Consider the following 25979-nt stretch of genomic DNA (forward strand, 5'->3'; position numbering starts at 1 on the left):
TATTAAAAATGAGGTGAGGAGGCCCATGCCACCTCCAGCACATGTAGCTCCCTGGTAGTGATACCAATTCTAATCATGATGAGGACAATTGCTGCAGCATGGTAGAAAGGCACAGCGTCGCAAGCCAGAGAGAAAATAATGAGAAGGGGGAACTGACTGAAAAAAAGATTAATTGGCCTTCCACTGCTGTCAGAAGTACTGGGAGAACGCCTTGTAAGAGATACCGAACTTTCCAGAATGAGCACAAATACTGCAAATATATTCATTCTTAACTCTCGTTTCACAACGAGGGAGGAGCTCAGGAAAACAAATAACTAAACATATCGCAGTGGCAAAAAAGAAAAAAATCTCTCATATTTAAAAAGGACTAGAAAATCTACAGAATATTTTTCTCTCAAGGAATCCCTAATCCCAAATTAATAGTTCACGTAGTTATAGTGGAGAGTTTGCATTATTAATATTGTTGAGGGTCTAATCCAAACGTTTTATATTTTCACTTATTTTATGTAGCTAATTAGTGTTTTAACTTATTTCTACTCAATCTTGGGATCAAGAATTTCCTACCATCTTATGAAGAAAATAAGTTACTTCGTTAATAGAAATCAGCCTCTCTGATAGCTAGCTGATGTTTTACCAAGTGAGACTTATCAGATGTTCCATGTTGTGCACACCTAATGCCCACCTCTAGTTCCACCTGCTCCCCCCTCCCCAGGGACAAGGGGGGTTTAGGGCATTTACCAACACGGATTGGCCTGGCCGTTCCTATCCTATTTTATTCTTGGTGACTAAATCCTTCTCCATAAGATATAAGCAAAATCTCTTTCCTTCTCTTCTTGATGCAGAAAAAGATTAATTGACACGGGGGCGGTGGGGGGCGGGTGGAAAGAGAGACTCACAAGTTATTTGCGGATAAATTTTTTATCTGCAAAAATCCGGAGTAGAAAACAGAGTGACAAAGATGTTCACATTTTGTGCATTTCTTTGGTCACTTTTCAGCATTTGGTTGAATTACTCTTCACTTATGATTTTCGTGTGGACCTCCCGGCTCTTTACCCGCAGCTTGTTGACCTGGGACTCAGCAATATCAGCGCGTTCCTCGGCCTCCTCCAGCTCGTGCTGGAGCTTGCGGAATTTGGAGAGGTTGACATTGGATTGTTCCTCCTGAGAATGAATGGAAATGCATTTAGGAGGGAAAAAAGGTCAGGATTTCTAGTTTCTTAGGTCAGTGGGTCTCAAATTTCTTTTTACTTGAAAAGACTTGACTCTACTAAACCTTTTTTTAAAAAAAAAACCTAGAGAAATGCTCTTGAATTTTTTTTTTATTTTTTTATTTTATTTTTTATTTTTAATTTTCCTTGCATGCTTCTTGAACTCATGGATAACAAGGAGGGACAGGTGACATTTGCCACCAGGATTTCTAAAAGTTCTCCTTTTTAACATGTAAACATCTTAGAGCCATTACTAAATATGTCAGTTTTCCAAACTTTTTGTCCCCCTGAGTCTGGTGAATGAAACCAAACCTTCTAAAAATGCAGGTATACCACCTGTGTTATACTGAGCTAATAGCCTGGAGTATAAATTATTGCCCGTTGAATATAAATTATTACAACTTAATGCAGTTTACAAATTAAAGAAAATTTGTTTCTTAAAATAGTTTTGAGTAGTCTCTGATTATGTTTGAACAGATAATCAGTGAGTTTGGGAAGGCCAGTTCGGGTTTAGTCTTTAGTAATTGTCCTTTTTTAAAAGGCTCATTGGGGGCGCCTGGGTGGCGCAGTCGGTTAAGCGTCCGACTTCAGCCAGGTCACGATCTCGCGGTCCGTGAGTTCGAGCCCCGCGTCGGGCTCTGGGCTGATGGCTCAGAGCCTGGAGCCTGTTTCCGATTCTGTGTCTCCCTCTCTCTCTGCCCCTCCCCCGTTCATGTTCTGTCTCTCTCTGTCCCCAAAATAAATAAACGTTGAAAAAAAAAAAAAAAGAAAAAAAAAAAAAGAAAAGGCTCATTGACAGCTGTCCATAATGTGGCATTCAAATTTTGAAGTTAATAAAACTTAGAATCACTAAATAACAGAGCTTGAAAAAAACCTCAGATCTTCCTCTTATAGATGAGGAAAGTAAGAGCCAGAGAGACATGTTAAGTCTCTCTGTCACCACCCCCCCACCCCCCCCACCCCCACCGCGCCCACTCCCTGCCCCAGACCTTAGAGGTCAGCAGAAAAATGAAAACCATTCATGGACAGAGGAACTAATTTGTGATAAGTAGGTATATATATATACCCATACTTAAATACTTAGGAAATCAGCATTATTTATTATTTAAGATAAATCATAGGCTGGAGAAGTGAGATAAGGTGGAGTGCCAAGAATCTGTTGATTTGAACATAACCAAGATCTTCTGAGCTCAGTGGTTTGAACATAAGCGGGACCTTCTGAGCTCCAGGCTTAATATTTAACTGCTTACTTGTCACCTTCACTTATGTATACAGTGGTATTTCAGTGTTTCCAAAACAGAATTCCTGTTTCTTTCTTGCCCTGTGAATCTGTTCCTCTCTTAGTTCCGCATTTTAGTCCTTGCTGTGCCATCCACCTGGTTATTCAAATCACAGACTGGATGAATTGCCTTTGATTTCCTTTCTCTCTCGCCTCCCAAGGGCGACCTTTTAGCATATCCAGTAGTTTCTCCCTCCAGAATGTGTCTTGAGTCTCTCCACTCTGTCTGCTCCACCACCATTCTAACACAAGCCATGGGACCTCCTGGAAAGCCTCATAAAATGTCTCCTTGTACTGCCTGTGTTACCCAACAGTCCATTCTCCACAAAGTAGCCAAAATATACTTTAAAGAGTATAAGCCCAGGCGTGACTGAGCAGTTCAGAACCCTCCTGTGGCTTCCCAGGGTCCCACTGTACTTGGAATACAATCCAGACTTCCTACCAGGGCCTAGAAGACTCTGTGATCTGCTTCCTACCTCACTCTACTGCCTCTTCTCTACTGCTCTCTCCGTGGTTCTTTCTGTTCCTTGAACCAGACTCTTTTCCACTCAAAAGCATTTTGTTGCTCTTGCCCTTCCCTGGAACCATTTTCCCTGGCTCCTTGAGTGGTTGGTTTCTTCTCATTCTTTAGAATGTCATTGGCCATTTTCCTTTGATCCTTCCTCACCATACCCTCCTTTTCTTTCGTCCCTTAAATGAAGTTGGTTCTGCCATATCTGAGACCAGAGGCTGCTCAGTCACTCCAAGGGGTTCGGAACTCACCGCTTCCTCAGCTTGTCTCTTATAAGCTTTCACCTTCGCTTGCAGTTTGTCCACAAGATCTTGGAGCCTGAGCACATTCTTGCGGTCTTCCTCAGTCTGAAATAATATTTTTAAGAGTGAGTCTCTTGAGAGTACAAACACCATGACATTTTGTTGTACATTTGCTTTTTGATCCCTTGCAAACTAGGATGAAAACCTAGACAAGCCATTTTCCTTACCTGGTAAGTGAGTTCCTTTACTCTTCTCTCATGTTTGCGTAGACTCTTGACAGTTTCAACATTGCGCTTCTGTTCACTTTCAACTTCTCCTTCAAGTTCGCGTACCTGTAAAAACGTGGGCATTTTAAAGACATTTACTGCGATCCATTCACTCAACGGATTTCTGCTTCTTCAAATGACCTGTGGTGCTTCTTTCACTCTGTTTTATATCTAGGTTTCATGCCCTAGTCTAATTGTCCCCTTAAAAGCTCTTTGGCAGCAAGGAATGTGTCTCATTCCATCTCTGTATGCCCCACTCATCCAGCAGCACTAGGTCCTCAAAAGGCCCTGGATTGGAATGAGGAACTGTGCCATCAGAAGACCCACCCTGGCCTCCAGTTTCTGGATCTGCTTCTTCCCGCCCTTCAGGGCCAGCTGCTCAGCCTCGTCCAGACGGTGCTGAAGGTCCTTCACCGTCTGCTCCAGGTTCTTCTTCATCCGCTCCAGGTGGGCGCTGGTGTCCTGCTCCTTCTTCAGCTCCTCGGCCATCATGGCCGCCTGTTAGCAGTGAAACAAAACCGGTTGAGAGCTGGGCTGGCGCATCACGATTCAAGTTGGAGCACCACCGTGTTGCCCTCTGCTCACATCAGTGATGGCCTTCTTGGCCTTCTCTTCTGCGTTGCGGGCTTCCTGGACAATGTCTTCCATCTCTCCCTGGATCTGGGAGATGTCTGTCTCCAGCTTCTTCTTGGTGTTGATCAGGCTGGTGTTCTGTTAAAATAGCAAATTTAGAAATATCTAGTATATGAGAGCAAAGTTGGGATGCCAGATTTCTAATGAACTCACAGGCTAGTTAATTAAGTAATTAGTATCCCTCCTTGTTCAATGAGTTATCTGAGATGACAATATATTTTTGAACGACAATCAACTTTGGATGTCACAGTACAGATAAATATTACTAACCCACAAATATTAAATGTTTTAAACGTTATCCTCCATAAAACACTGTGAGTACATTCTTAGATAAAGCTACGATATGAGCGAGAATTTCATTTTCATTCCTTTGTATTTTTCACTCTTCTGTTATGCTCACTTGGGTGTGGAGGAGCTGGACGCGCTCACTGGCGTCCAGGAGCTCCTGTTCTGCGATTTTCCTGCTCCTCTCTGTCTGCTCCAGGGTCGCCCGCAGCTCCTCGATCTCAGCCTGCAGCAGGTTGGCCCTGCGCTCCACCATGGCCAGCTGCTCCTTCAGGTCCTCCTGGCCCCGGAGCGCGTCGTCCAAGTGCAGCTGGGTGTCCTGTGGAATGAACGATCGTTGAGACACCTCGTTCTCAGGGCTGCAGTCTCCCCAAGCCCCTTGGGGCCCTCTTTCGAACCCACTTACTTTGAGGATGCCCTGGGTGTTCCTGTAGTTCCTCAGGGCCTCTGCAGCCATGCGGTTGGCGTGGTTCAGCTGGATTTCCATTTCATTGAGGTCTCCCTCCATCTTCTTCTTGAGCCTGATGGCGTCATTCCTGCTCCTGATCTCAGCATCCAGGGTGCTCTGCATCGACTCCACGACTCTGATGTGGTTTCTCTTCAGCTGGTCAATTTCCTCATCCTTTTCAGCGATTTTCCTGTCTACTTCAGACTTGACTTGGTTCAACTCCAGCTGGATGCGCAGGATCTTTCCCTCTTCGTGTTCAAGAGATGCCTTTAATGACAGCAAGGGGTGACGTTAGGGAATGGAAGTTTATGGTATTCTAGAAATAGGAATTAGTTCTTACTTTTGCTACCATAAGACATCTTTGTTCCCTCGTTACAGAAATTTCTACAATGTGTTGTTGGTTTATATTTCTGTCTCCCCAGCTCGATCATTCCCTTGAGGGCAGGGACCTTAACTTACTTGTTTTTGTTCCCTTGGTGTCTAACACAGTTCTGACTAACACCTGTGTGTTAGTTGCATGCATGGTCAAGTCTCCATCCTCATATGTAGTACACAGAGTGAGAATTACTTTTCTTTTCTCTTGATTCAAGAATTTCATCAATTTTACATGCAATAGACTCTAATTCCCCTTGTAATTGTTTTTAGAATGTATGATAAAATGTCTACCTCTGCCTCCTCTAGAGCAGCCTGAAGTTCAGACTTTTCATGTTCAATTTGCTTCTTTACTTTTTCTAGTTCATGGATACGTTTCCCTCCTTCTGCAATCTGCTCAGTAAGGTCAGAAATCTCCTCTGTTGGTGAACAGAAATATAAAAAATTTTTTCAGTGAAGGAAAACATTTTTTCAAATCTTTTGTTAAAGGAGATTAAAATGTACTCACGTTGCAAATTCTTATTTTCCCGCTTCAGGGTTTCAAGTTGGTCTAAGGATTCCTCATAAGCATTCTTAATCTTGAACAGCTCTGTGCTAAGGGAGCGGGACTCCTTTTGGGAAGCTTCAAGTTCAGCATGAGTTTCTTCATACTTCTGTTTCCATTCTGCCAGGATCTGCGGGGCAAAGGGCAGTCAAGAAATTTAATGGAGAGAGTTTGATGGGATATGAGAACCATCTATTCTGGCAGCTGCCAGGCAGAGTTGGGATGACCTGGGACTGACAAGTAGTTATGAATGAAAAAAATAGAAACCACAGGACTTGTCCTCCCCCACTGCCACCTGCCATGGAGCAGCAGCTCCTGAGAACAGCTCTCTCAGATAGTTGGAATAAGGCCACTGAAGGGAGCAGGCTTTGGTCCCGTGTTGAATGCCAAGGCAGAGGCTGCAGCACGAGGTACCTTGTCGAAGTTCCTCTGCTTCTTGTCCAGGGCCGCGCAGGCTGCGTTTGTTCTCTCCACATCGATCATCAGGTCCTCCACTTCATTCTGGAGCCGCTGCTTCGTCTTCTCCAGGGAGGCACATTTGGCGTTCACCGCTTCTACGTGCTCCTCCGCATCCTGTAGACGCTGGGCCAGCTTCTTCCTGAAAGGTGAAATAAGGACAATAGAAGTGAAGGCCATCAGCAGAATTGGAAGTTTCCAGGTAGGTACAAAAGAGTGCTTTCCACAACCAGACTCCTAATGGTCTGCTCTTCAAGCTTGTTTTGTAGGCCTAGTTCTGTGTTGACTCATTCCCACTCCTACAAACTAAATGCTGACGACAGTCCAAATTTCAACATCACCACACTTCATAGTCTGGTTTTAAGGCCATCTGTGATCAGCCCAAGCCAACATTTTACCCATTAAGGTCACTGGTTTATTCCTTCTCTGTAGAATATTAATATCTGTCTTGAATTACTGTTATGTATGTCTTGCCTCCACTGAATTTTCATCTCCAGAAGGTAGAGTGTGTATCTTGCTAATCTTTGCAAGACTGTCACACATGTTAAGTACTCAAATGTTGGATGAATTGAATTCAAATGAATTCAAATTCATTACCAAATATGCTTGATTTTGGCTAATTGTGTCCCTCCCTTATTTTTCCTGGCATTACATTAATCCTTTTTTTTTTTTTTAATTTCTTTTTTTTTTAACATTTATTTATTTTTGAGACAGAGAGAGACAGAGCATGAACGGGGGAGGGTCAGAGAGAGAGGGAGACACAGAATCGGAAGCAGGCTCCAGGCTCTGAGCCATCAGCCCAGAGCCCAACGTGGGGCTTGAACTCACGGACCACGAGATCATGACCTGAGCCGAAGTCGGACACTCAACCGACTGAGCCACCCAGGCGCCCCACATTAATCCTTTAATAAAAATAAACTTTTCCAAATCAATGTCAATTTTGCTTTGTGAGCTCCACTGAAAATCTCTTCTAAGGCATCCACCCAAACATGATTCCAACCACATAGTTGTACACTAGTCACAGGATAAACGACTAGCTCCCTCCTGAAACCTTCTGAATGAGTAGGTTTCTTCTTGTCAAGATTCTCCCTCTTCACAGTTGCATCTCGAACTGTTGATTGCATTGAATATTTGGTCCTTTTTGAAACCATGTGTTTCCTTTCTTATTGCAGAATTTATGTTTTCTTTTTAGTCTTTAATAGTATATGTCTTTGTTCCCCTACAAATAGCCATGTTTTTACATCTTAGAAGGACGAGCTATGCTTTGAAATCTTGGTTATTTTTCCCTTACATACCTAACATCTTCGAACAATTTTTCCATTAGTGGCTGAGAGGAAGGAGAGGCACAGGGCAATACAGTTAACTCTTACTCTGTCTACACCTTTATAGATAGAATGACGCCCAAAATACCCCCTTTTGAAAATAGTCGTTCAGCTTCCTCTTGCCTTACCACTTGCTTTCTCTTTTTGCCCTCTAGCTTAATTCTTTTCCCGCACTGCCAGATTGTTTGTCTTGCTTTGGTTTACGTTCATGCGTGTTTTTTCCATTGTTTTTAAATTTTGTTTTTGGAGCAATGGACATTTTCCCATATAGTGCTTATAGCAGATGCACTTGGTTAACAGGGATATTTCCATTTTAACTAAGTCTAGAACATACTTGGCCTCCTCCAGCTCCTCTGTGCGCTGGATGGCATCTGTCTCGTATTTGGTCCTCCACTGGGCCACCTCGCTGTTGGCCTTAGACATTGCCCTCTGCAGCTCAGCCTTGCCCTCCTGCTCCTCCTCATACTGTTCGCGCAGCAGGTCACAGTCATGGCGGGCTGATTGCAGGGCGTGGGCCAGTGCACTCTTGGCCTAAGAACGTAGAGATCAGTGACTTAATTTTATATCTTTAAAGTGATATTTAGTCTCTAGGCTCCTAGAGGTCACCAGAAGAAAATCTATGGAAGTAAGAAAACCACAAATAACCTCAAAAATAAGGATAGTGACAACAACAAGTAGGGCTTACCTTTATCTCCTCTTCAAGCTGCCTTTTTAGTTCCTCAATCTGTTGTGTGAATGCTTGTTTGCCCCTTGAGAGCTGAGAAACTAACGAGTCCTTTTCATCTAGCTGGCGTGAGAATTCACCTATTAAGACCAAGATGGATAAAACTCAGCCTTACTTTTGGAAATCAGAGCTCTGATTTAAAAGCTGGAGCAGGGAAAGGGAGCTGAGTTTGAAACACTTTGGAGAGTATCGATTACAGCAAGCCACCAACCTCCACTTCAGTTCTGATGAGAAAATCTATATGAGAATGAGAAGTATGGAAAGCTTTGAGGCAGATTACATACTTACAGGCAACACAAAACATTTTGCAAGGTATTTAAGATTATTTGATCACAGTAGAAATTGGTCAAGAAACATGCAACAAGAAATGTAAATCAAACCAACAAAACATCCCAGTGCTTCCTGTCTAAGGCAGTAGTGTTGTACTAGTGTACCTTACACTGAAAGTTGATTGAAACAAAGAATTTATTGTATGGAAAATAGGAGACTTTGACCGATTCCCTCCATCAGTAGAAGTGATGTTCAGAAGAAAATCCTGGAAGCATTTTTATGTTAAGAAATGATCAAATACCCTTCTACCCCAGAATTCATTGGTTTAGGGGGCCTGAGCAGTTCCTAGACTAAATGGCATTTATATCCAATCCAACTCTTCAGGCACCATAATTCAGAAAACATGCTGTGCTGTATTAAAAAGGGAGGAAAGACTTTCAGCTCCATTTTTGAACTGGTTACCTGGAAGCTTTATCTCTTTAATAAGAATGACAACTTTCTCTTTTTTCCATACCACTAAATTCTAGAAGGAACTTAGAAAAGATTCTTAAGATTCTTTGAGAATACAGGTTTTCTTCTTCCTGCATGAAGTGTACTAACTACCTGCATGACAATAACACAAGCCTCACTTTGAACTTTGTTCTAGAAAGAACAATATTTGAATGGATATGAAAAAGTGGTTCTCCAACACTTTGATCTGCCTATCACTTTAATAGTCCAGACAACCCATAAAATAATTACCATCTCGTTAACCTCTTGCTTGAGGAGGTAGAACTTTGGTAAAAAAGTTGGTAAAACTTTGGTAAAAAGTTTATTAGGGGAAGGGGTTAATGCACAGACTCTCCAATTTGGGAAGTCAAAACTCTACAAACATCCCTTGAAGGCTCCGGGGGCGGGGGGGGGTTGGGGGTTGTAGTACTATTTCTCTGCATGATGGTGCTAGCTAGCAGCAGTTGGCCAGACTTCAGGAAAAAGAGTGGAGTAAGCGTTCTTGGACAGCCACCTCATCATTGCCATAGTCTGTCATTTTTAAAATGTGGATTACATTACACAGGCCGTTGAGGGTAATAGAGTAATAAATAACTTGGGCAAGCATGTTGAAAGATGAAAATAAATATTGTGAAGATACACTTTAAATCTGATAACTTGATTAAAGTCAAATCTGCTTTAAAATGTGAACAAGCAAAAGAGCCTGGATCTCTTTAGTGAAATCAACAATTACAACAAAAAAGAAAGCAGTCCGTGCCAGTGCTCAGTAATGTGTTCATACGAGTGGTGGTGGGTGGCCCCCAGGCAGATAGTATGTGATCTCAATTAAGTCATTGCAGAGGTTTTCAGCAAATTAAGCATCCAAGCTAAATTTGTCATTCAAGGTCAACACTGGTCAATGGCCCACCTGATTCTGTCTGCAGACGCGCTCTCTGAGCCGTCAGGTCATTGATCAGCCGCTGCTGCTCCTCTTCCTTGGTCTTAAGTTCACTCACCTGGTCTTCTAGAGTGCGGCACATCTTTTCCAGGTTCCCCTGCATCAAAAAGTGGTAGACGGCATCTCAAGCAAGTATTTGGACCACAGAAAATTTCAATAATCCACACATTCCATACGGTGGTACTTCCCTATTTGGAGAATTAAATATCTTTACAAGCAAACAAAAACTACAGAGGCCTTGGGTTGTGGTGGAAAGAGTAACGAATGACAGAGTCTAAACGTGCTACCAGCAAATGGCTTTGGGAATTTAAGTCTTAAATCAGGTGGCTTATCTCTGAGATGAGAATAATGATACTTGATTTTTTTGAGCAGCAAGTTTATGTATTTGTGCTTAAGGGGAAAAACAAAAGCCTAATCAAGGTGAGGTGTTTTTAAAAACCCCAAATGCATAGTTGAGTTTCTCTCATTTGGAAGAGCTGAACTTTCCGCCCTACATGTTCTTTGGGTGTGGCTGTTCTCACAGCAAAGAGTGGACGCTTTGCCATCACACCCTGGGTGTCCCTCGCTCCCGCCAGTCACCTGCTTGTGCTGCCAGTTACTAAGGACTCTTGACTGGCTCACTCACACCTGTCTCACAGAAATCTCTTTAAGACTTAAACCATGGTTGTACCTTGGCCTTGGAGACAGTCTCCATGTTACTGGCCAGGTCGTCGATCTCCATCTTCAACTCGCTCTTCTCCTTCTCCAACTTCTGCTTGACCCTCTGCAGGTTGTCTATCTGCTCCCCCAGCTCGGCCACGCTGTCCGCGTGCTTCTTCCTCAGGGTGGCTGCCGTGGCTTCGTGCTGCAGGGTGGCCTCCTCCAGGTCCCTGCGCATCTTCTGGAACTCGGCCTCCCGCTTCTTGTTCATCTCGATCTGGGCGGAAGTGGCCCCGCCGGCTTCTTCCAGCCGCTCGCTGATCTCCTCCAGTTCGCGGGAGAGGTCTGAGCGCTGCTTCTCTGCTTTGGCCCGGGAGGCCCTCTCTGCCTCGATTTCCTCCTCCAGCTCCTCGATGCGGGCCTGAGGGTGACACACCAACATTAATGGCAACTCGTGGCAGTTTTGATTCCTGTGATAATGTGGACGAGGTGGAGGTTGTGACTCACCTGTAGCTCCTTGATCTTCTTCTGCAGTTGCATGGCGAGGGCCTGCTCGTCTTCAATCTTGCTTTGCAGATTGCTCATTTCAAACTCTTTCCTGTCAAAGGGGCACTTTATGTCAGTCACAGAAACAGTAGTAGCACTTTCCCCATAGACATGTTCTCATTGCTTACTTTTTGAGTTTCTCATCGAGTTGCTGCTTGTCATTTTCAACATCCATTGTGGATTCTTGGGCCAATTTTAGGTCTCCCTCCAGTTTCCTCTTGGCTCTTTCTAGGTCCATGCGGATTTTCTTTTCTTGTTCCAGGGATCCTTCAAGCTATAAGTTAATAAGGCATGAATATAGTTCCTGAAACGTTACCATCTTTTATCCCAGGTTTGACTTGTAGACATTTAACTCCTATCTAATCAGCAGCTTATTTTGATTTTTCCATGAATTAGGCAAATTTGTCCCACCTATTCCATTCTCATAACTATTCACTTAGTCCCAGGAATCATCATTTGAAAGTGAAGTGTACCTCATTACCATATCATTACAGTAAACTGCCAGGGAGACAGCATGCCTTCCCTATCTCCCCACCGGAATCCACTGTGACTGTGCTTCACCACACCCACAGACCCCACAGCTGTGTTTCTAACCATGACTTTTGTCACTTCCTCCCCGATGCACACATTTATAGCGGGTTCTCTATTTGGTATCAGACTACGTTTAAAGCCGAATTCATTTTCCACATTCTTTATTTGGAAACCTTTCTTCCTGGGAGAGAGAATCTTACGGATGTTTACTACTTCTTTGCTATTGCTATGCTCCCCATTTGGAGCATCTCTCAATTTCTTTGCATGGCCTCTTGCTTTTCAAGCCCAGGCCAAACCCATTTTGTTTGTACAGATTTCTTTGGTAAACACAAGCTTTCCTTTTCCCTGAGTCTTTTTATGTATATTGTCTGTTACCAACAACTTTGTTTATTGATTTTTTTTGACTTCTTGGGTGTCCATCTTAGACCTTGTAGCAAAGATAATGTCCTATACACGTATCCATTGGAAGCTTTTGAAAAGTCCTCATTACATCATAAGAATACAAACTCGTGTTTACTTAGTTTGTTATAAAATTAAAAAAAAATTTTTTTACATGATTTTAGGCTTACATCATCCACTTGTTGTTCAAGCTTGATTTTAGCTTTGGTCAGCGTGTTGACCTTGTCCTCTTCTGCCTGTAGGTCATCCAGGGTCTGCTGGTGGGCCTCCTGGAGGGCCTTCTTCTCCTTGGTCAGCTTAGCGATGGTTTCGTCCAGGCCAGCCATCTCTTCCGTGAGGTTTTTCACCTTGAAAAATTAAAGAAGAAATGGTATCTGCTCTAAAGCAGGTTTACTAGGCTGGCAGAACCTCGATATGGTAGAACAGAGTGTGATTCGTACCTTGTTCTCTGTGGCATGCTTCTCCTTTTCAACCTTGGCCAGGGTCAGCTCAAGGTCGTCGATGTCTTTCTTGAGCTCTGAACACTCATCCTCCAATTTCCTCTTCTTGGCCGTCAGCTCGGCGTTGATCTCCTCCTCATCCTCAGCTCTCTCAGTCACCTCCTTGATCTTGGCCTCCAGCTGGATTTTTGTTTTGATCAGCTGATCGCACCTTTCCTCTGCATCAGCCAAGCTGTCTGCTTCCTGAGAAGGGATAATAGGCATTTTTAGATTGTAGTTCTTTGGACATTTTCAGATTTTATTAATATTTCAAAACCATATAAGTGAATTATGTTTTAAAGCCTTAGGTTACTTTTTGTAAACTTCCCATCATCTAGGAAATATTTATTGGGCACTTATTATGACATTGCAGATTTTTTTTTAATTTAAGGAATTTAAGTCATGGTTCCTGATGAAATTATGATACATTTTTATTTGCTAATGATGCTGTTCAGGACATACTATGCCAAAATATGGCACCGTGGCATATTGTGTACCATAAACTGAAGGAGTTTGAGAAAATGGAAGATGCAGGAAACCCACTCTGACCTCCTTCCCTCACCGTAAAACAGGTCAAAGTACCCTTCCTACTAGTAGGAAAGAAAACATTCTTATCACCAGAGATGAGAATTGGGGGCCAAGAAGGCTGTATAAACAAACCTTGTTAAACTTATCTTTTTAGTTACTTTTTCACCATTTATTACTCTTAACTCAAACCCCTTTGTCCTGTCAAATCTTTACAAATTTATTGCCTGTCTAAAAGATATATAAGCTTCCTGCTCTGCTTACTTCTTTGGGTCTTCAGTCTCTTGCAAAGGCTCCCATGTACATGTAAAAATTCAATAAATGTGCATGCATTTCTCCTCTTAGTTGATGTTGGTTGCTTTAATTTTCAGACCCAGCCAGGGACTTTAAGAGGGTCCAGGAAAACTTCTTGTTCCCCTAATGATGACCTATATTTAATGTGTTGGTATATAATTTCAGATAAGTCTCCTTTCTTTCTTTAGTATTTATTTCCAGAAAAGTTTAGTGTGTAAAAAACAGACAAAATGGTCAGGTATCCAGCAGGTTGCTAGAGGGAGGGGTAATATCAGGAAAGTGACTTAAAGGGAAGATGTCTTACAGTGACAGAGTAGCTGGGAATCAAAGGAAACACATGGAAGAAATAAGAGGCACTAAAAATGTTCAGAGGTGGTGCTTAAAGAAGTACCAGGTGGGTTTCTCATAAGTTAGAATAGAAACTCTGTGGAAGCAGGGGCCATGCCTCTTACTTCAAGTTGTATCCCTGGTGCTTGGAACATTATTCCGTATTTATTAAATGTGGAGACTTAACAGAATGATGTTGGAAAGAGGTCATACTATTCTCAGAGGAGAGGAGTATGATTGGAAACTGAGGTATACCTTGCAGTTAGCACCTGGTTCTCGAAGGTGTGATGAGCCTCTTGTCATTTTGGAAAAACTGTTCAAAGTCACAGTGCCAACCCAGGTAGGTACAGACAGTTCATCTTTCTTTACATCTTCTAGTGAAAGACCCTAAACCTGTACGTCCAACTGGACCGAAGTAGATGTTCTTCTGAGCTTAGAGGACTGTAGGACAACTCTCAGTACTCAGGTAGTGGGTCTCGGTAGCAAACTGAAAGTCTCTGGTCATTTGCGTCACAAAGTGGGTTAAGCAGTGGTGTTTGATCAAACATTTCTTCCAGGTCTTCTGGGTGTTTATTGGGACATCAAGCAAGAATGTCAACCCTGTCTCTCATGCTTTGGATAAAAACTGACACTGTCTATAGAAAGTGTTCCCATTATCCTGGTCATGATCCTACTCTTTCAGGTACTGGAGAGTTTCTAAAGACAGAACTGTCAGGGAAGTTGCCAGAATACTGGTTTCAAGTGGATGTATTTTCATCATGATGTGTCCTCCCTCTTCACTGTGAATATTGTTCTTTTCACTGGTCTAATTTGCTCTTCTCAGTAGGGAGAATCTTGGGGAGCAAAGATCACCTCATTTTTTGACCACATACTGCTAGGAAAAACACTAGGGGGAAAGGGAAAATGCTTTTCTTTTTCCTTTTAAACAGCAAAGAATCCTACTGCTATGCTTTGTAGTAATGTTGTGTATGGGATTGTGTGGATCTTCTATGGAGTTGTGAGTTAGGAAAGATTGATAGTCCCTTAGGTGGAATCTAGACCTTTCTCTAGCAATTACTGAGCTGAAATTTTCGCATCAGATTGGGTGCTAAACAAATGGGTTCTGATACTCACAGCTTGGACCTGGAGTTGCAGGTCATTTTTCTCTTGCATCAGAGCAACCATTTTCTCTTCCAGTTCTTTCCTTTTTGCCTCTGACTTTGCCAGCTCTTCCTTGGTCTTCTCAAATTCTTCCTTCATGTTGGCCATCTCCTTCTCGGTCTCGGCGCTCTTGAGGAGGGGCTTGATCTTGAAATACAGCTTCATCCAGGGCCAGTGCTTGACGTTCATGAAGGCGCGGATGTTGTACTGGATGCAGAAGATGGACTCTCTGTGACAGAAGCAGAAATGTTCCACGTCAGGTTCTCACAGGAAGCAGAGTGAAAAGGCCTTGGCTTCTGGGGCTCAGTAAAATATCTCTGTTAATACCTTCTTTCCACCATCCTCTGGTACTCCACTCTGGCCAAGAAGCCTCTGCACCTGGCCTGGGTTCGGGTAATCAGCTGGGCCAGCTTCTCGTCTCGCATCTCCTCTAGAAGCCCCAGAAGACCAGCTTTGAAAAAGACCTGTGGGGGGGAGGATTTGCAGATCAGAAACTGTACATAAACTTCAAAGGGACACGGATAGCATCAGGTGGGCTTTAGAGACCATTACCTTGGTGTGACCAAATTTATACTGGGTGTGGTCAACATCGATGGACCCAAGGAGCTTCTCAGAAGCCTTCTTGCTGTCAATGAACTGCCCTTCAGGGATTGCACTTGCATTTAATACCTTGTATCTGTTTAGGCCAAACAAATAAATGATACAGCTATTGTCACCAATAACAAATCTTCTTGCCTTATTTTAGAAATGATGTAACTTTTGGGTAGTCTAACAAACATAAACAAGAAATCATATCTACGTCTTTATTCTCTGCATATTCAAAGGGTGTCAAACTTTTGGCATATCAGTATACCAAATGATCAATACAGAGTCTGTTAAGTGTGTTTCTCTTCTCCTCAATTATAATAGAACATATAAAGGATTTTTATTTCAATCAAAAAAGTTGAAATAAATAAAAGAACCTCTTGAGATAATTTGAAGTGAGAAAGTCTGACCTCTGTTTGAAGTCTGCATAAAGGATTCTGCTGGGGAATCCCTTCCTGCAGATGCGGATGCCTTCCAGCACTCCGTTACACCTCAGCTGGTGCAGGACAAGTTCATGCTCCATGGCCCCTAAAGGGAAGGATACACATGCCTTATTTCATGGTCTAAAGCAAACACACTGGCACTTGTCTGGATGTCAGAAGTGTCTTACCGGGGGTTTTGGTTTCATTGGGGATGATGCAGCGTACAAAGTGGGGGTGAGTGCTCCTCAGATTAGTCATCAGCTTATTCAGATTCTCCTGTGGAATTAATGAATATTTGGTTTGCAAGTGTGCTCTTTTCATGCATTCATATTTACAGACATAATCACTGTGACAACCATGACATTGCTTCAATTCTAACGAATGGTATCCTAATTTGAATTTGCAAAGAGTTCTTTCTGGAATTTCCACATTCCCCAAAAGTCCTTCCCTTTCCTGTTTTTGTGCCTTATAAACATATTTGTCTACAAGTTGTTGAGGTGGTTGTTCATTGCTTTTGAATCTCCTAGCATGTGTTGTAGATTTAATATGATATTCTAAATGTAGGGAAATACCCCACCCATACTGTTTCACCTGGATATGTGATCTGACGTTACAAGTAACTCAGTGTCTTATTCCAAATCTGTCATTTCTTTATTTACCCTACTTTCAATTGTATCTGCTTCTCTATCACATTCCTATTCCTTTTCCTAATTACAGAGCTGTGTCCTCCTGCTCATTCCACAGAAAGTGGCCTTTTAGTGCTTCACTCTGGGAATTGGCAGAAAACCAACAGCCATGTTACCAACTATGAGAAGGGTTCCAATTTGTGGAAATCCTGTTTGTTTGTTTGTTTGTTTGTTTGTTTTTCCAGATAACTAAAGCTTTCATTGTTACAGATGGGATTGTCCAAAGAAAAGCAAATTTTCCTTCAAGAGCTATTTTTTATCACATCTGTTTTATACCCTTCGTTTAGAATCAGCCTCCAATTCCCAACACTGTTCTTCTGTCTTTGGCTTTCAAAATCCACTCTATTCAGTTCTGTGCCAATATATACCTAGGCACGTGCATCATTTGGAGGCTCCCACATACTCCAAAAAATCTCGTTTTGCTTACTCCTATCCCAATAGGACCTTTTAAATGTCAAATGACTTTATTTCCTGGCATTCAGATTTAATTTTGTTATCTGATACTGACTTCTGCAATTCACTGTCATCCCTCCTGACACCTTGTCTCCTATACACTGAAGTGTCTCTTCCAAACTACCCCAGACCCTCTGAGACTCCATTCTACCACCACCAACTGACCTAGATCTTTGAGTCACATTCAGTTCTGGAATCCTTGCAAGATTACTCCCCTTGCCCCACAGATACAATAAAATTGAAGTTCTTAAGTCAAATAAGAGAGAGCAAAGGATGTTTGTACCCTGAAGAGAGCAGACACAGTCTGGAAAGAAGAACCCTTCTTCTTGCCGCCTTTCTTCCCACCACCAGCCTCTAAGGGGGGTAGAGAGAGCACAAGCAAATCATAAGACAGGCTTTCTCAGTGTATGTTTTATACATTAAATGAAAGATGACTTCTGTTGCAAGTTACCTGCTTCAGCAGCTGCTCCCCCAGTGAAGAGGAAAGCCAGAGTCTTCATTGCAGACTTCTGGTACAGCCCAACCACGGTCTCATTCAGGGGGTCCTTGTTCTTGTCCAGCCAGCCGGCAATGTTGTAGTCCACGGTGCCGGCATAGTGCACCAGTGAGAAGTGGGCCTCGGCCTTGCCTTTGGCAGGCTTGGGCTTCTGGAAGTTGGCGGACTTTCCAAGATGCTGCTCATACAGCTTGTTCTTGAAGGAGGTGTCTGTAGCCTTGGGGAACATGCACTCCTCCTCTAGGATGGAGAAGATTCCCATAGGCTGAGAGTAGAAAAAGAAACAGATGCCGTTTGAATTTTGTCTGCTTATAGAAATAATATGTAACATCATGATCCTATTTGAGTAAATTCATCTTTTAATTTCTTACAATTAATGAAGACTTATTCCTTGGGCCAGAAGTCGTTAAGTTAGCAAATATGTATCAAGTGCCTCTAGAGATCCAGATGCTGTGCTGGGCTCTGGGATGTGATGGTGAGGGAGATGATTGGAGGGCATGCTCTTGTGGAGTTTGTGTCTCGCCCCAAGGCTTTACAGCCATATTTCTCCCAGTGTGACTCAAAAACTGGTTGCATCAGAATCACTTGATGAAAATTCAGGTTCCAAGGCCCCCATCCACACTGACCAAAAAGTTTTTCCAAGGGTAATGTGCAATTTTATTAAGTACTTGTGGTGAGTCTTAAACCAAACTTTGAGAGCCTCTGCTTTTAAGTACTAGAAATTGGCATTTCAGTTACCAGTAATAATGAATCTAAGGATGACGAAGTGATAATAAGTACAAAATACTCTATCTAGTGCTCTTTTATAAGGAAAGATGGCTTTAAATATGAGGCCAGCATTGCAAACCATTGGGAAATGTAGAGTTCCGTACATTAAAGAAAATATCCACTCTCCTTTTACCAGGATATCTACCTTGGAGTTAGCAAAAGAAGGAGTTTTCCTGATTTTGTTTACCAGTAGCAATATTTTAAGATTCTCACTTAAATACTATTCAGCAGTATACTCTGTGACCTGAAAAGTCATACGAACCTTCTCGATGAGCTCGATGCAGGCAGCCAGGTCCATCCCAAAGTCAATGAACTCCCACTCGATGCCCTCCTTCTTGTACTCCTCCTGCTCCAGCACGAACATGTGGTGGTTGAAGAACTGTTGCAGCTTCTCGTTGGTGAAGTTGATGCACAGCTGCTCCAGGCTGTTGAACTAGGGCGTTGCAAACACCAAAGAGCTCAAGTGAGTTTGGGAAACCCAGGGGAATTCGGCAGAGCAGACACGAAGCGGAGGGGCCTTAACAGGGCCGCTTATTCCAACAACTCACATCAAAGATCTCAAAGCCGGCGATGTCCAGGACCCCGATGAAGTACTGTCTGGGCTGCTTGGTGTCCAGCTGCTGGTTGATGCGGGTGACCATCCACAGGAACATCTTCTCATAGACGGCCTTGGCCAGGGCGCCCACTGCGTTGTATACCTTCGTGGACAGAGTAATGATTGTTGGCGTTACTAAAGACGTGTTGAGAAGGCTGGGGATGTGTGTGATTCATTGAGGCCGTTCACTTACCTGCTGCACAGTCTGGCCTTTGGTGACGAACTCGTTGCCGACCTTGACCCTGGGGTAGCAGAGGGCTTTGAGCAGGTCAGCAGAGTTCAGACTCTGGAGATAGGCCGCCTTGTCAGCAACTGTAAAGACACAATTCAGGCATCCTGTGTGATCTACTGTGGGCCCCACAATTCATAGGAGCAGAGTGATGAGTGAATCATTTTATAGAAAGTCTGTATGGGGGTAAATTTGCATACATCCATCAGAAGCTCAGCTGTAAAGGAAACATGAATATGGAGTGGGCTTTTCGTCTCTGTTACCTTCGGTGCCATCTGGCTCGGCCTGCTCCTCACGCTGCTTCTGCTTGAACTTCATGTTCCCATAATGCATCACAGCCCCCGTGAGCTTGTAGATGGAGACTCTTTCATCAGAGGTGAAGCCCAGGATTTCGATGGCACTCTACCAGGAAAAATGAGAAGACAAAAGGACAGAAGACACTAACTTATTGAGGAGAATTTATACCTTATCTTTAACCACACCCAGAGAGGGGTGTTATTTTCATTCCCATACATAATGGATTAAAAAAAACAAAAACAACCCTGCATATGTAACTTACATCTGTGGCCATCAGCTCCTCTTGGTCATCAATGCTGGGGACTGTGATCTCCCCTTGACTGACGAAGGCATAGTCATAAGGGTTGGTGGTGATCAGGAGCATTTCTGGGTACACAGAAGTCAGGGTATACATTTTACATTAGAAGTTGTTAATAAATGATTAACGTCTAGCGTATAAACTTAAGCTCTTTCTTACCAATTAGGTCTGGCTTCTTGTTAGACATGATCTGATAAAAAATGTGGTAGCTTCTTTCTGCCTTCAGCTGGAAAGTAACTCTAGACTTCTCCAGAAGATCTGCAGTGGAAAGTAGACATTGGTCAGGGCAGAAAAATTACAAAGTTCCTGGAGTGATTTTGGAACTTGGGGTCATTAGCTACTTCTCACTGGCCCCTTGAGATTTCCACGGAATGTCCCCCCGAGGTACCACATATTGTGCCTCTGCAAACACCATTGCAGTTATTCTTAGCACCTCTGGAAAGAAACTAAAGCCTGCCTGGCCCAGGATATAGACATTTCTCATGCAGAAGATCCTTGACATTTGGAGTATAATTGATTCTCAAGAACCCCTGTCTCCCCAGGGTCTCTTCTCACTTTAAAATAGACCATTAAGAGCAAAGTTTATCAAGGCTCAGTAGGCAACTCATTTACCCTCATGTTAGTGTTTTCCTAGAAAAAGTTGAAATTCATTCTGAGGCTGGATTATTTCAGACAAGCCCAACGGCTCCCGGCAGTTCTTACGGAATCATTAGCTCATGACTGAGGATAAAGCACACTGTGGGCTATGGGTAAGACTGGCATTAACCATGGGCATGTTTGGCAGCAGACTGGTGTTTCACAGGCTCCAGGCTCAGCAGGAGCTGCAAAATGTTCCTCCAAACCATCAGTTGTCATTCTTGGATTCTGTTGAGGAGGTCCTGTTACTCACATGTTTCAATATCAGCAGAAGCCAGTTTTCCCGTGGTACCGAAGTGGATCCTGATGAATTTACCCTTGCAAGTAAAAATGATGATGTTATATACCAGACTTGAAGCGCACGAGAAAGAGGAGACTGCAACGATAATTCAGGCATGCTTTCTCGGGCACTTAAGGGCTGAGAAGAGCCTTCTGTGACTGAGAGACTCACAAAGCGAGAGGAGTTGTCGTTCCTCACGGTCTTGGCGTTGCCAAAGGCCTCCAGTAGGGGGTTGGCGCTGATGATTTGATCTTCCAGAGTCCCCTGCAAAGGCAAGCACGGTCCTCACGTCTGGGCTCCAGACTTCCTGAGAGCCCTGACATCTTGAGTCTGACCCCAGACCCACCTGCATTTTGCCCGAAGTAACTTCCTCCTTCTTCTTCTCCCCAGTGACTGCAATTGTTGCAAAGTACTGGATGACACGCTTGGTGTTCACGGTCTTCCCCGCCCCGGATTCTCCGCTGCCAAACAGAGACCAAACATATGTGAGGAATTAACCTCTGTGACGAACGAAAGTGCTTCCACTAGCAGCATTTACTACCTTATGCATCGATCTTTTTATGTCTTTGTCAGTTCATATTATTTCTGTTGCTCTCCACTGATAAGAAGTAGAGAAATCCATCCATTAATCACCTAACACATACTTCTTGGGTGGCCTGGGGTTGAGGGGGGCCAAAGGGCAACCACCCACAACTATGTGTGAAGTGAAACCGTTAGTAAAAAAAACTCTATGAAACAATTATGTGTTCTTCAGTCTCCTTAGATTAAAGACATGACTTAGGTTAAGTCTTTGAAGGACTGGACATCTCTCAAGGAGGCCTTAAAAATGAGCTACTGGTAACATTCCCAAACGGCTCAACTGTTCAGGAGGTGGTGTGTTATTCCCTTCCATGCACAGAGACAGGATTTTATACCATCATTTTATACTCTCAGGAAAGTTCTGTGCAGCCTTTAAGACTGGACTAGCAAATGACAAAATTTGGGGCATTGTTATTTTATATTCTGAGGTAGTCTAAGCCCTCCAACAAGCTATAAACAGTATCTATTTCTAGGCTGATCAGCCATTGCCTCAGTATGGGAGCATTAACTATTTTTTTTTTTCTTTTTTGGTGTCTTTTTCCCAGTGCAAATAAACTGCCAGTGAGTCCCAGGATAGTAATACATACGTGATTAAGATAGACTGATTCTCCCGATCTAGAAGAAAAACAGCAGGCAATCAGCATATATACAAGTTACACAAACAAAACTTTCTGTGGGGACGGACCTGTGGTGTTGAGTGTCTCACTTTAAATGGAGTTTTTAAATACATTATTGTCAAGTTATGTATGACATTATTCTTAAACCTCTTAAGTTGAGGAGAAACATAGAATGCCGTTATATCTTGAATTCCTTAAGTTGTGACAATAAGCGTATCCTGGTTTAAGACAAAGAGCGATACTTTCCAAAGCCAGACACTGTCTAGTTGTCAACTGTGGATTCCGGTAGCATGCTGTCTGCTGGTCTGTGCATGAAACTTTCTGAAAAGTGGGTAATCTACTAAGGGTTTGGACTATAGTTCGGTGCGTTTAAATAGTTCATCAAGCCAAGGTTGAGGTGTTGTTTCTAAATGAATTAATTGGCCTCACAAAGAAAAAAAATTTTTTTTGCCTTATGGCCACAGACTGCACCCCAGATTCTCATCAGCCTCCCCCAAAGTATGGCATCAGGTCGAAGAAAGATCAGATGAGGAGCACAAAATCCTTTTAAAGTGGGGGACACAGCATCTGTTCATGTGTGTGTAGCCCCCAAACACCATCTTCATTCAAAGAGAGGGCATCTTTTCTGAGATGGTCTCTGATGACTTGAGAGACAACAATACTCCTAAAAGCATCAGGTTTGTGGTCAGCAAGAAACTTAAGCACAAAAGGACTGAACGAACGTGTATTTTTCATTTCTATTCAGACAGTGTGATTCAGTTGTTACTGAATCTTAACTCTTATTATTTACATCTATACAATAAATTATGTATTCCCAAGAAGGAGACTGCAAGCAAATGCAGCTGAATCAAGGTGGAGCGGTAGTGTGGCCTGGTAAAATCACGGAGTGGGAGTCTGGAGAGCTAGGTTTTAGTTCCAGCTTTGACGGCATGTAACTCTCTGTGTTTTAATTACCTCTTCTGTACAACCAGGGGGGTGGATTAGATTATTTCCAAAGATCTTTTTAGCTTTAACACGTTGTGACTCTTGGGGGTAAAGTAATTTGTATGAGAAACACTTGAGCCACTCACCCGTCAGCATGAACTGATAGGCGTTGTCGGAGATGGAGAAGATGTGGGGCGGGGCCTCCTGGCGCTTCTTGCCTCGGTAGGCCGTGACCACCTCTGCATTGTACACTGGCAACCACTTATAGGGGTTGACGGTGACACAGAACAGGCCTGAGTAGGTCTGTACCAAAAAGTGGGAAAGAAGGAATATAATCATTTCATGGGGACCTTAATAATCTGCTGTTTTTCAAAAATATTAACTGCCTGCACAAGCAGAAAGGCCATGAGAATGAACTCACGTAGATCATCCAGGCTGCGTAACGCTCTTTGAGGTTGTACAGCACGGCAGGCTCGTGCAGGTGCGTCATCATGGCCATGTCCTCGATCTTGTCGTATTTGGGAGGGTTCATGGGGTAGACTTGGTCCTCTTTCACGGTTACAGTCTGGCAAGTCAAATAAGAGAGGCCAGGTCAAAAAGTGTCAGCTCACCTTGCCCCAGGTGCTGCACCGTCTCATCATCTCAGACATTTTACTCACCGCCCCTCCTTCAGTCTTGGCTGTCACCTTCCCCCCTTCCCTGCTTTGCACTGTTGCTTTCACGAAGGACTCTTTAGGGTCCGCCACAAAGACTGATGTCTTGGCATCAAAAGGCTTATTCTGGGCCTCAATGCGCTCCTTTTCAGACTTTCGGAGGTACGGAGCTGCCTCCCCAAAAACGGCCATTTCGGCGTCGGAACTCATGGCTGCAGGTTATTGGCGGCAGCCCAGTCGAAGACCCTGCCTGGGAAAGGAAGGAAAAGTATTATAGACATTCAGATATTACATATTTCACGTTTAGAAAAAGAAAACATTCTGTATTCACTTAGCATTGCGTAGAGTGTGACCATGTTTGGCTAGAGACGAAATATGGGTGTTTGTGTTTTGTGCCAGCACTGATAGGTACTTAACTTAGTCAAGCATTTGGAAAGAGACTGTGGTTTCTGGCTCTGGCTCACCTGCTGTATGACATGGTAGCTGCTTTCTGTTTCATCTGTATACACATTCATTTCTGTTAAGTTGCCTGTGACTGGCTTATACAGGGCACAGAGCTAGGCTCTGACAGGGTTTCCTCCAGCTCTTTCGCTGAGAGCACTCTTCCAACTGGATTATAAGCACCTTGCAGGCAGGGAGTACTTTTCCTTCTACAGCATCCTTCACGCCTCTTAGAACACATGCAGGATACATGCAAGGGCTCAAAGCTGGCTTTGTGAATTTGCAGCACAATGGATTTCTGTTGCTAAAATTCTAGGAACTATTTTGTACATAGTGAAAACCTTTTCATTACAGATTTGGATTCATTATAGACTCACAAAGACTACCTAAATCAAGGAAAGCAGAAACGGGAGCGGGGGGGGGGGGGGGGGTTGGGGGGGGAGTGGCTTTGCTTTGCGTTGTTTTGTTAAAAAAAAAATTCTTGGGGCGCCTGGGTGGCTCAGTCGGTTGGGTGTCCGACTTCAGCCAGGTCACGATCTCGCGGTCCGTGAGTTCGAGCCCCGCATCAGGCTCTGGGCTGATGGCTCAGAGCCTGGAGCCTGTTTCCGATTCTGTGTCTCCCTCTCTCTCTGCCCCTCCCCCGTTCATGCTCTGTCTCTCTCTGTCCCAAGAATAAACGTTGAAAAAAAAAAAAATTAAAAAAAAAAAAATTCTTATTTTACATCAATGTTTTCTTGTTCCCATACCGTAATTTTGACAAATTTGGCTTCTTCACCTGTCTTTAGTATTTCTGAAAGACTAATTCTACAATATTATTATCTGTTTTCTTGCTTTATTATTGAGAATCTCAGAAAAATTTCACAAAATTTCCTTTTCAAGATCTGTCTCTTGACACTTTAACTAACATTCATTAATCCTGTGCTTAATGATAGTGATAGTAGGTAGTGATAGATAGTAGTGATAGATAATGATAGTGATCATAGGTAATTTATTTTATAATCATAAAGATATTTTTCCAGAAAGACTCAAAGCACTTGTGTAAGGTTTCCCATGCTTTTCTGTTCAAGCTGCAGGGATTTGGGTAACACAAAATGCTTTGTCTTGCTGAAAATGCTCAGTCATTTACATATCTTTCTTTTTTAATTTCCATTTTGTGGACTGTGAAACAACATACACGTTTAAGCCACTTTTCCAAGGCAAGGATTCAGTTCATTCAGATAGCCTCTCATGGTTTTTTTATATTATATGATGTTGAGGCAAAGCTGTAGTATAGGAAATTTACATTTTCTCTATAAATGAATAATGACACCAAAATGTTGTATTACATGTTGTAACTCAGTTATTTAAAAGACAGACTGCAGTGCTGGTAATAGAAAAAAATTGTGTATAAAACTTCTCAAGACTCTAAGAAAGCATTTTCATATATTGCAGAGGCTATAAATTAATGAGAATCAGTTTCTAAAGTCCCCTTCAGAATTTTTTCAAGGGAAGCATGATCAGCCATGAAATGAAAATGCTTTCAATTTATAACCCCCCAAGCACTCTCCAACCACCTTCAGAAGATTTCTTGCCTCCTGTGAAGAATAAGAAAAAAAAATCAGTATCTTACCTTAGAGATGCAACCTTGAAGTGGGTCAGAACTGTAAGAGAAAGAGCAAATTTCTTCTGATTAAATTCTAACGGTTCCCAATAATAGCATAATTGTTAGGCGAGAATCAGGAAATGACTGGGGATACTGAAACATCTAATTAAAATTGCCACGGAGTAAGTAGGTGCCTTACTGGAAGGGCTGCCAGGGGCAGGGAAACCGGGATGTGTGGCATGTATAAGGGCGGCCAAGTATCCCTTATCGTCTCCAGACAGAGCCCTGTCCTCACACACACTTACCTTGAAGCTTTATGAGGAAAGACGAGCCAACTCATTCCAAGGGTACTTTTATAGGGTCAAATATGGAAAACACGCAGCCTCCTCCTCTTTCTTAAAACATATTTGGCAAAACATGTTTTTGGCAATGAAGGTCTCCAAGCATAATTCCCCTCATATTAAAGATGTTTGGATATAATTAGAAGTATTTCCTCTCACATTGGGTTAAGTATATGAATCAATCTCCTATAAATAATTTGAGAGGTCGGCGATCTGAAAGTGATCTGCCTT

At 42.9% G+C, this 25979-nt stretch overlaps 1 protein-coding gene across 1 annotated transcript; it reads right to left on the minus strand.

The window, feature by feature from the left end:
- Window positions 1-899: 899 nt before the first annotated feature.
- MYH1 (myosin heavy chain 1) lies at window positions 900-25794 on the minus strand. The gene is made up of 40 exons (XM_045487376.1): window positions 25713-25794; window positions 25435-25465; window positions 23391-23634; window positions 23153-23296; window positions 22878-23034; window positions 21778-21805; window positions 20958-21072; window positions 20783-20875; window positions 20585-20648; window positions 19855-19953; window positions 19660-19763; window positions 19364-19502; window positions 19065-19183; window positions 18825-18974; window positions 18539-18709; window positions 17464-17773; window positions 17296-17366; window positions 16062-16149; window positions 15862-15979; window positions 15419-15542; window positions 15194-15330; window positions 14840-15095; window positions 12542-12784; window positions 12272-12448; window positions 11300-11445; window positions 11133-11223; window positions 10657-11046; window positions 9957-10083; window positions 8252-8370; window positions 7901-8097; window positions 6203-6386; window positions 5753-5918; window positions 5539-5663; window positions 4831-5139; window positions 4540-4743; window positions 4092-4217; window positions 3834-4004; window positions 3468-3572; window positions 3250-3345; window positions 900-1161 (listed from the first exon to the last, which is right to left on the minus strand). The coding sequence occupies exons 3-40, from the start codon at window positions 23592-23594 to the stop codon at window positions 1009-1011; spliced, it is 5820 nt and encodes a 1939-aa protein (XP_045343332.1). The 5' UTR covers window positions 23595-23634; window positions 25435-25465; window positions 25713-25794; the 3' UTR covers window positions 900-1008.
- Between the last annotated feature and the right edge of the window lie 185 nt (window positions 25795-25979).

The sequence above is a fragment of the Leopardus geoffroyi genome, chromosome E1, assembly GCF_018350155.1.
Source record: "Leopardus geoffroyi isolate Oge1 chromosome E1, O.geoffroyi_Oge1_pat1.0, whole genome shotgun sequence".
NCBI classification, from domain to species: Eukaryota; Metazoa; Chordata; class Mammalia; order Carnivora; family Felidae; genus Leopardus; species Leopardus geoffroyi.

Bases quoted from the DNA above. Each gene is read 5' to 3' on its own strand.
- MYH1 (XM_045487376.1), bottom strand. From the start codon at position 23,594: ATGAGTTCCGACGCCGAAATGGCCGTTTTTGGGGAGGCAGCTCCGTAC. The intron at 23,297-23,390 runs GTGAGTAAAATG...TTGACTTGCCAG, and splicing joins CCAAGACTGAAGGAGGGGCG to ACTGTAACCGTGAAAGAGGA. The intron at 11,224-11,299 runs GTAAGCAATGAG...CCCCTTTGACAG, and splicing joins CTCGATGAGAAACTCAAAAA to GAAAGAGTTTGAAATGAGCA.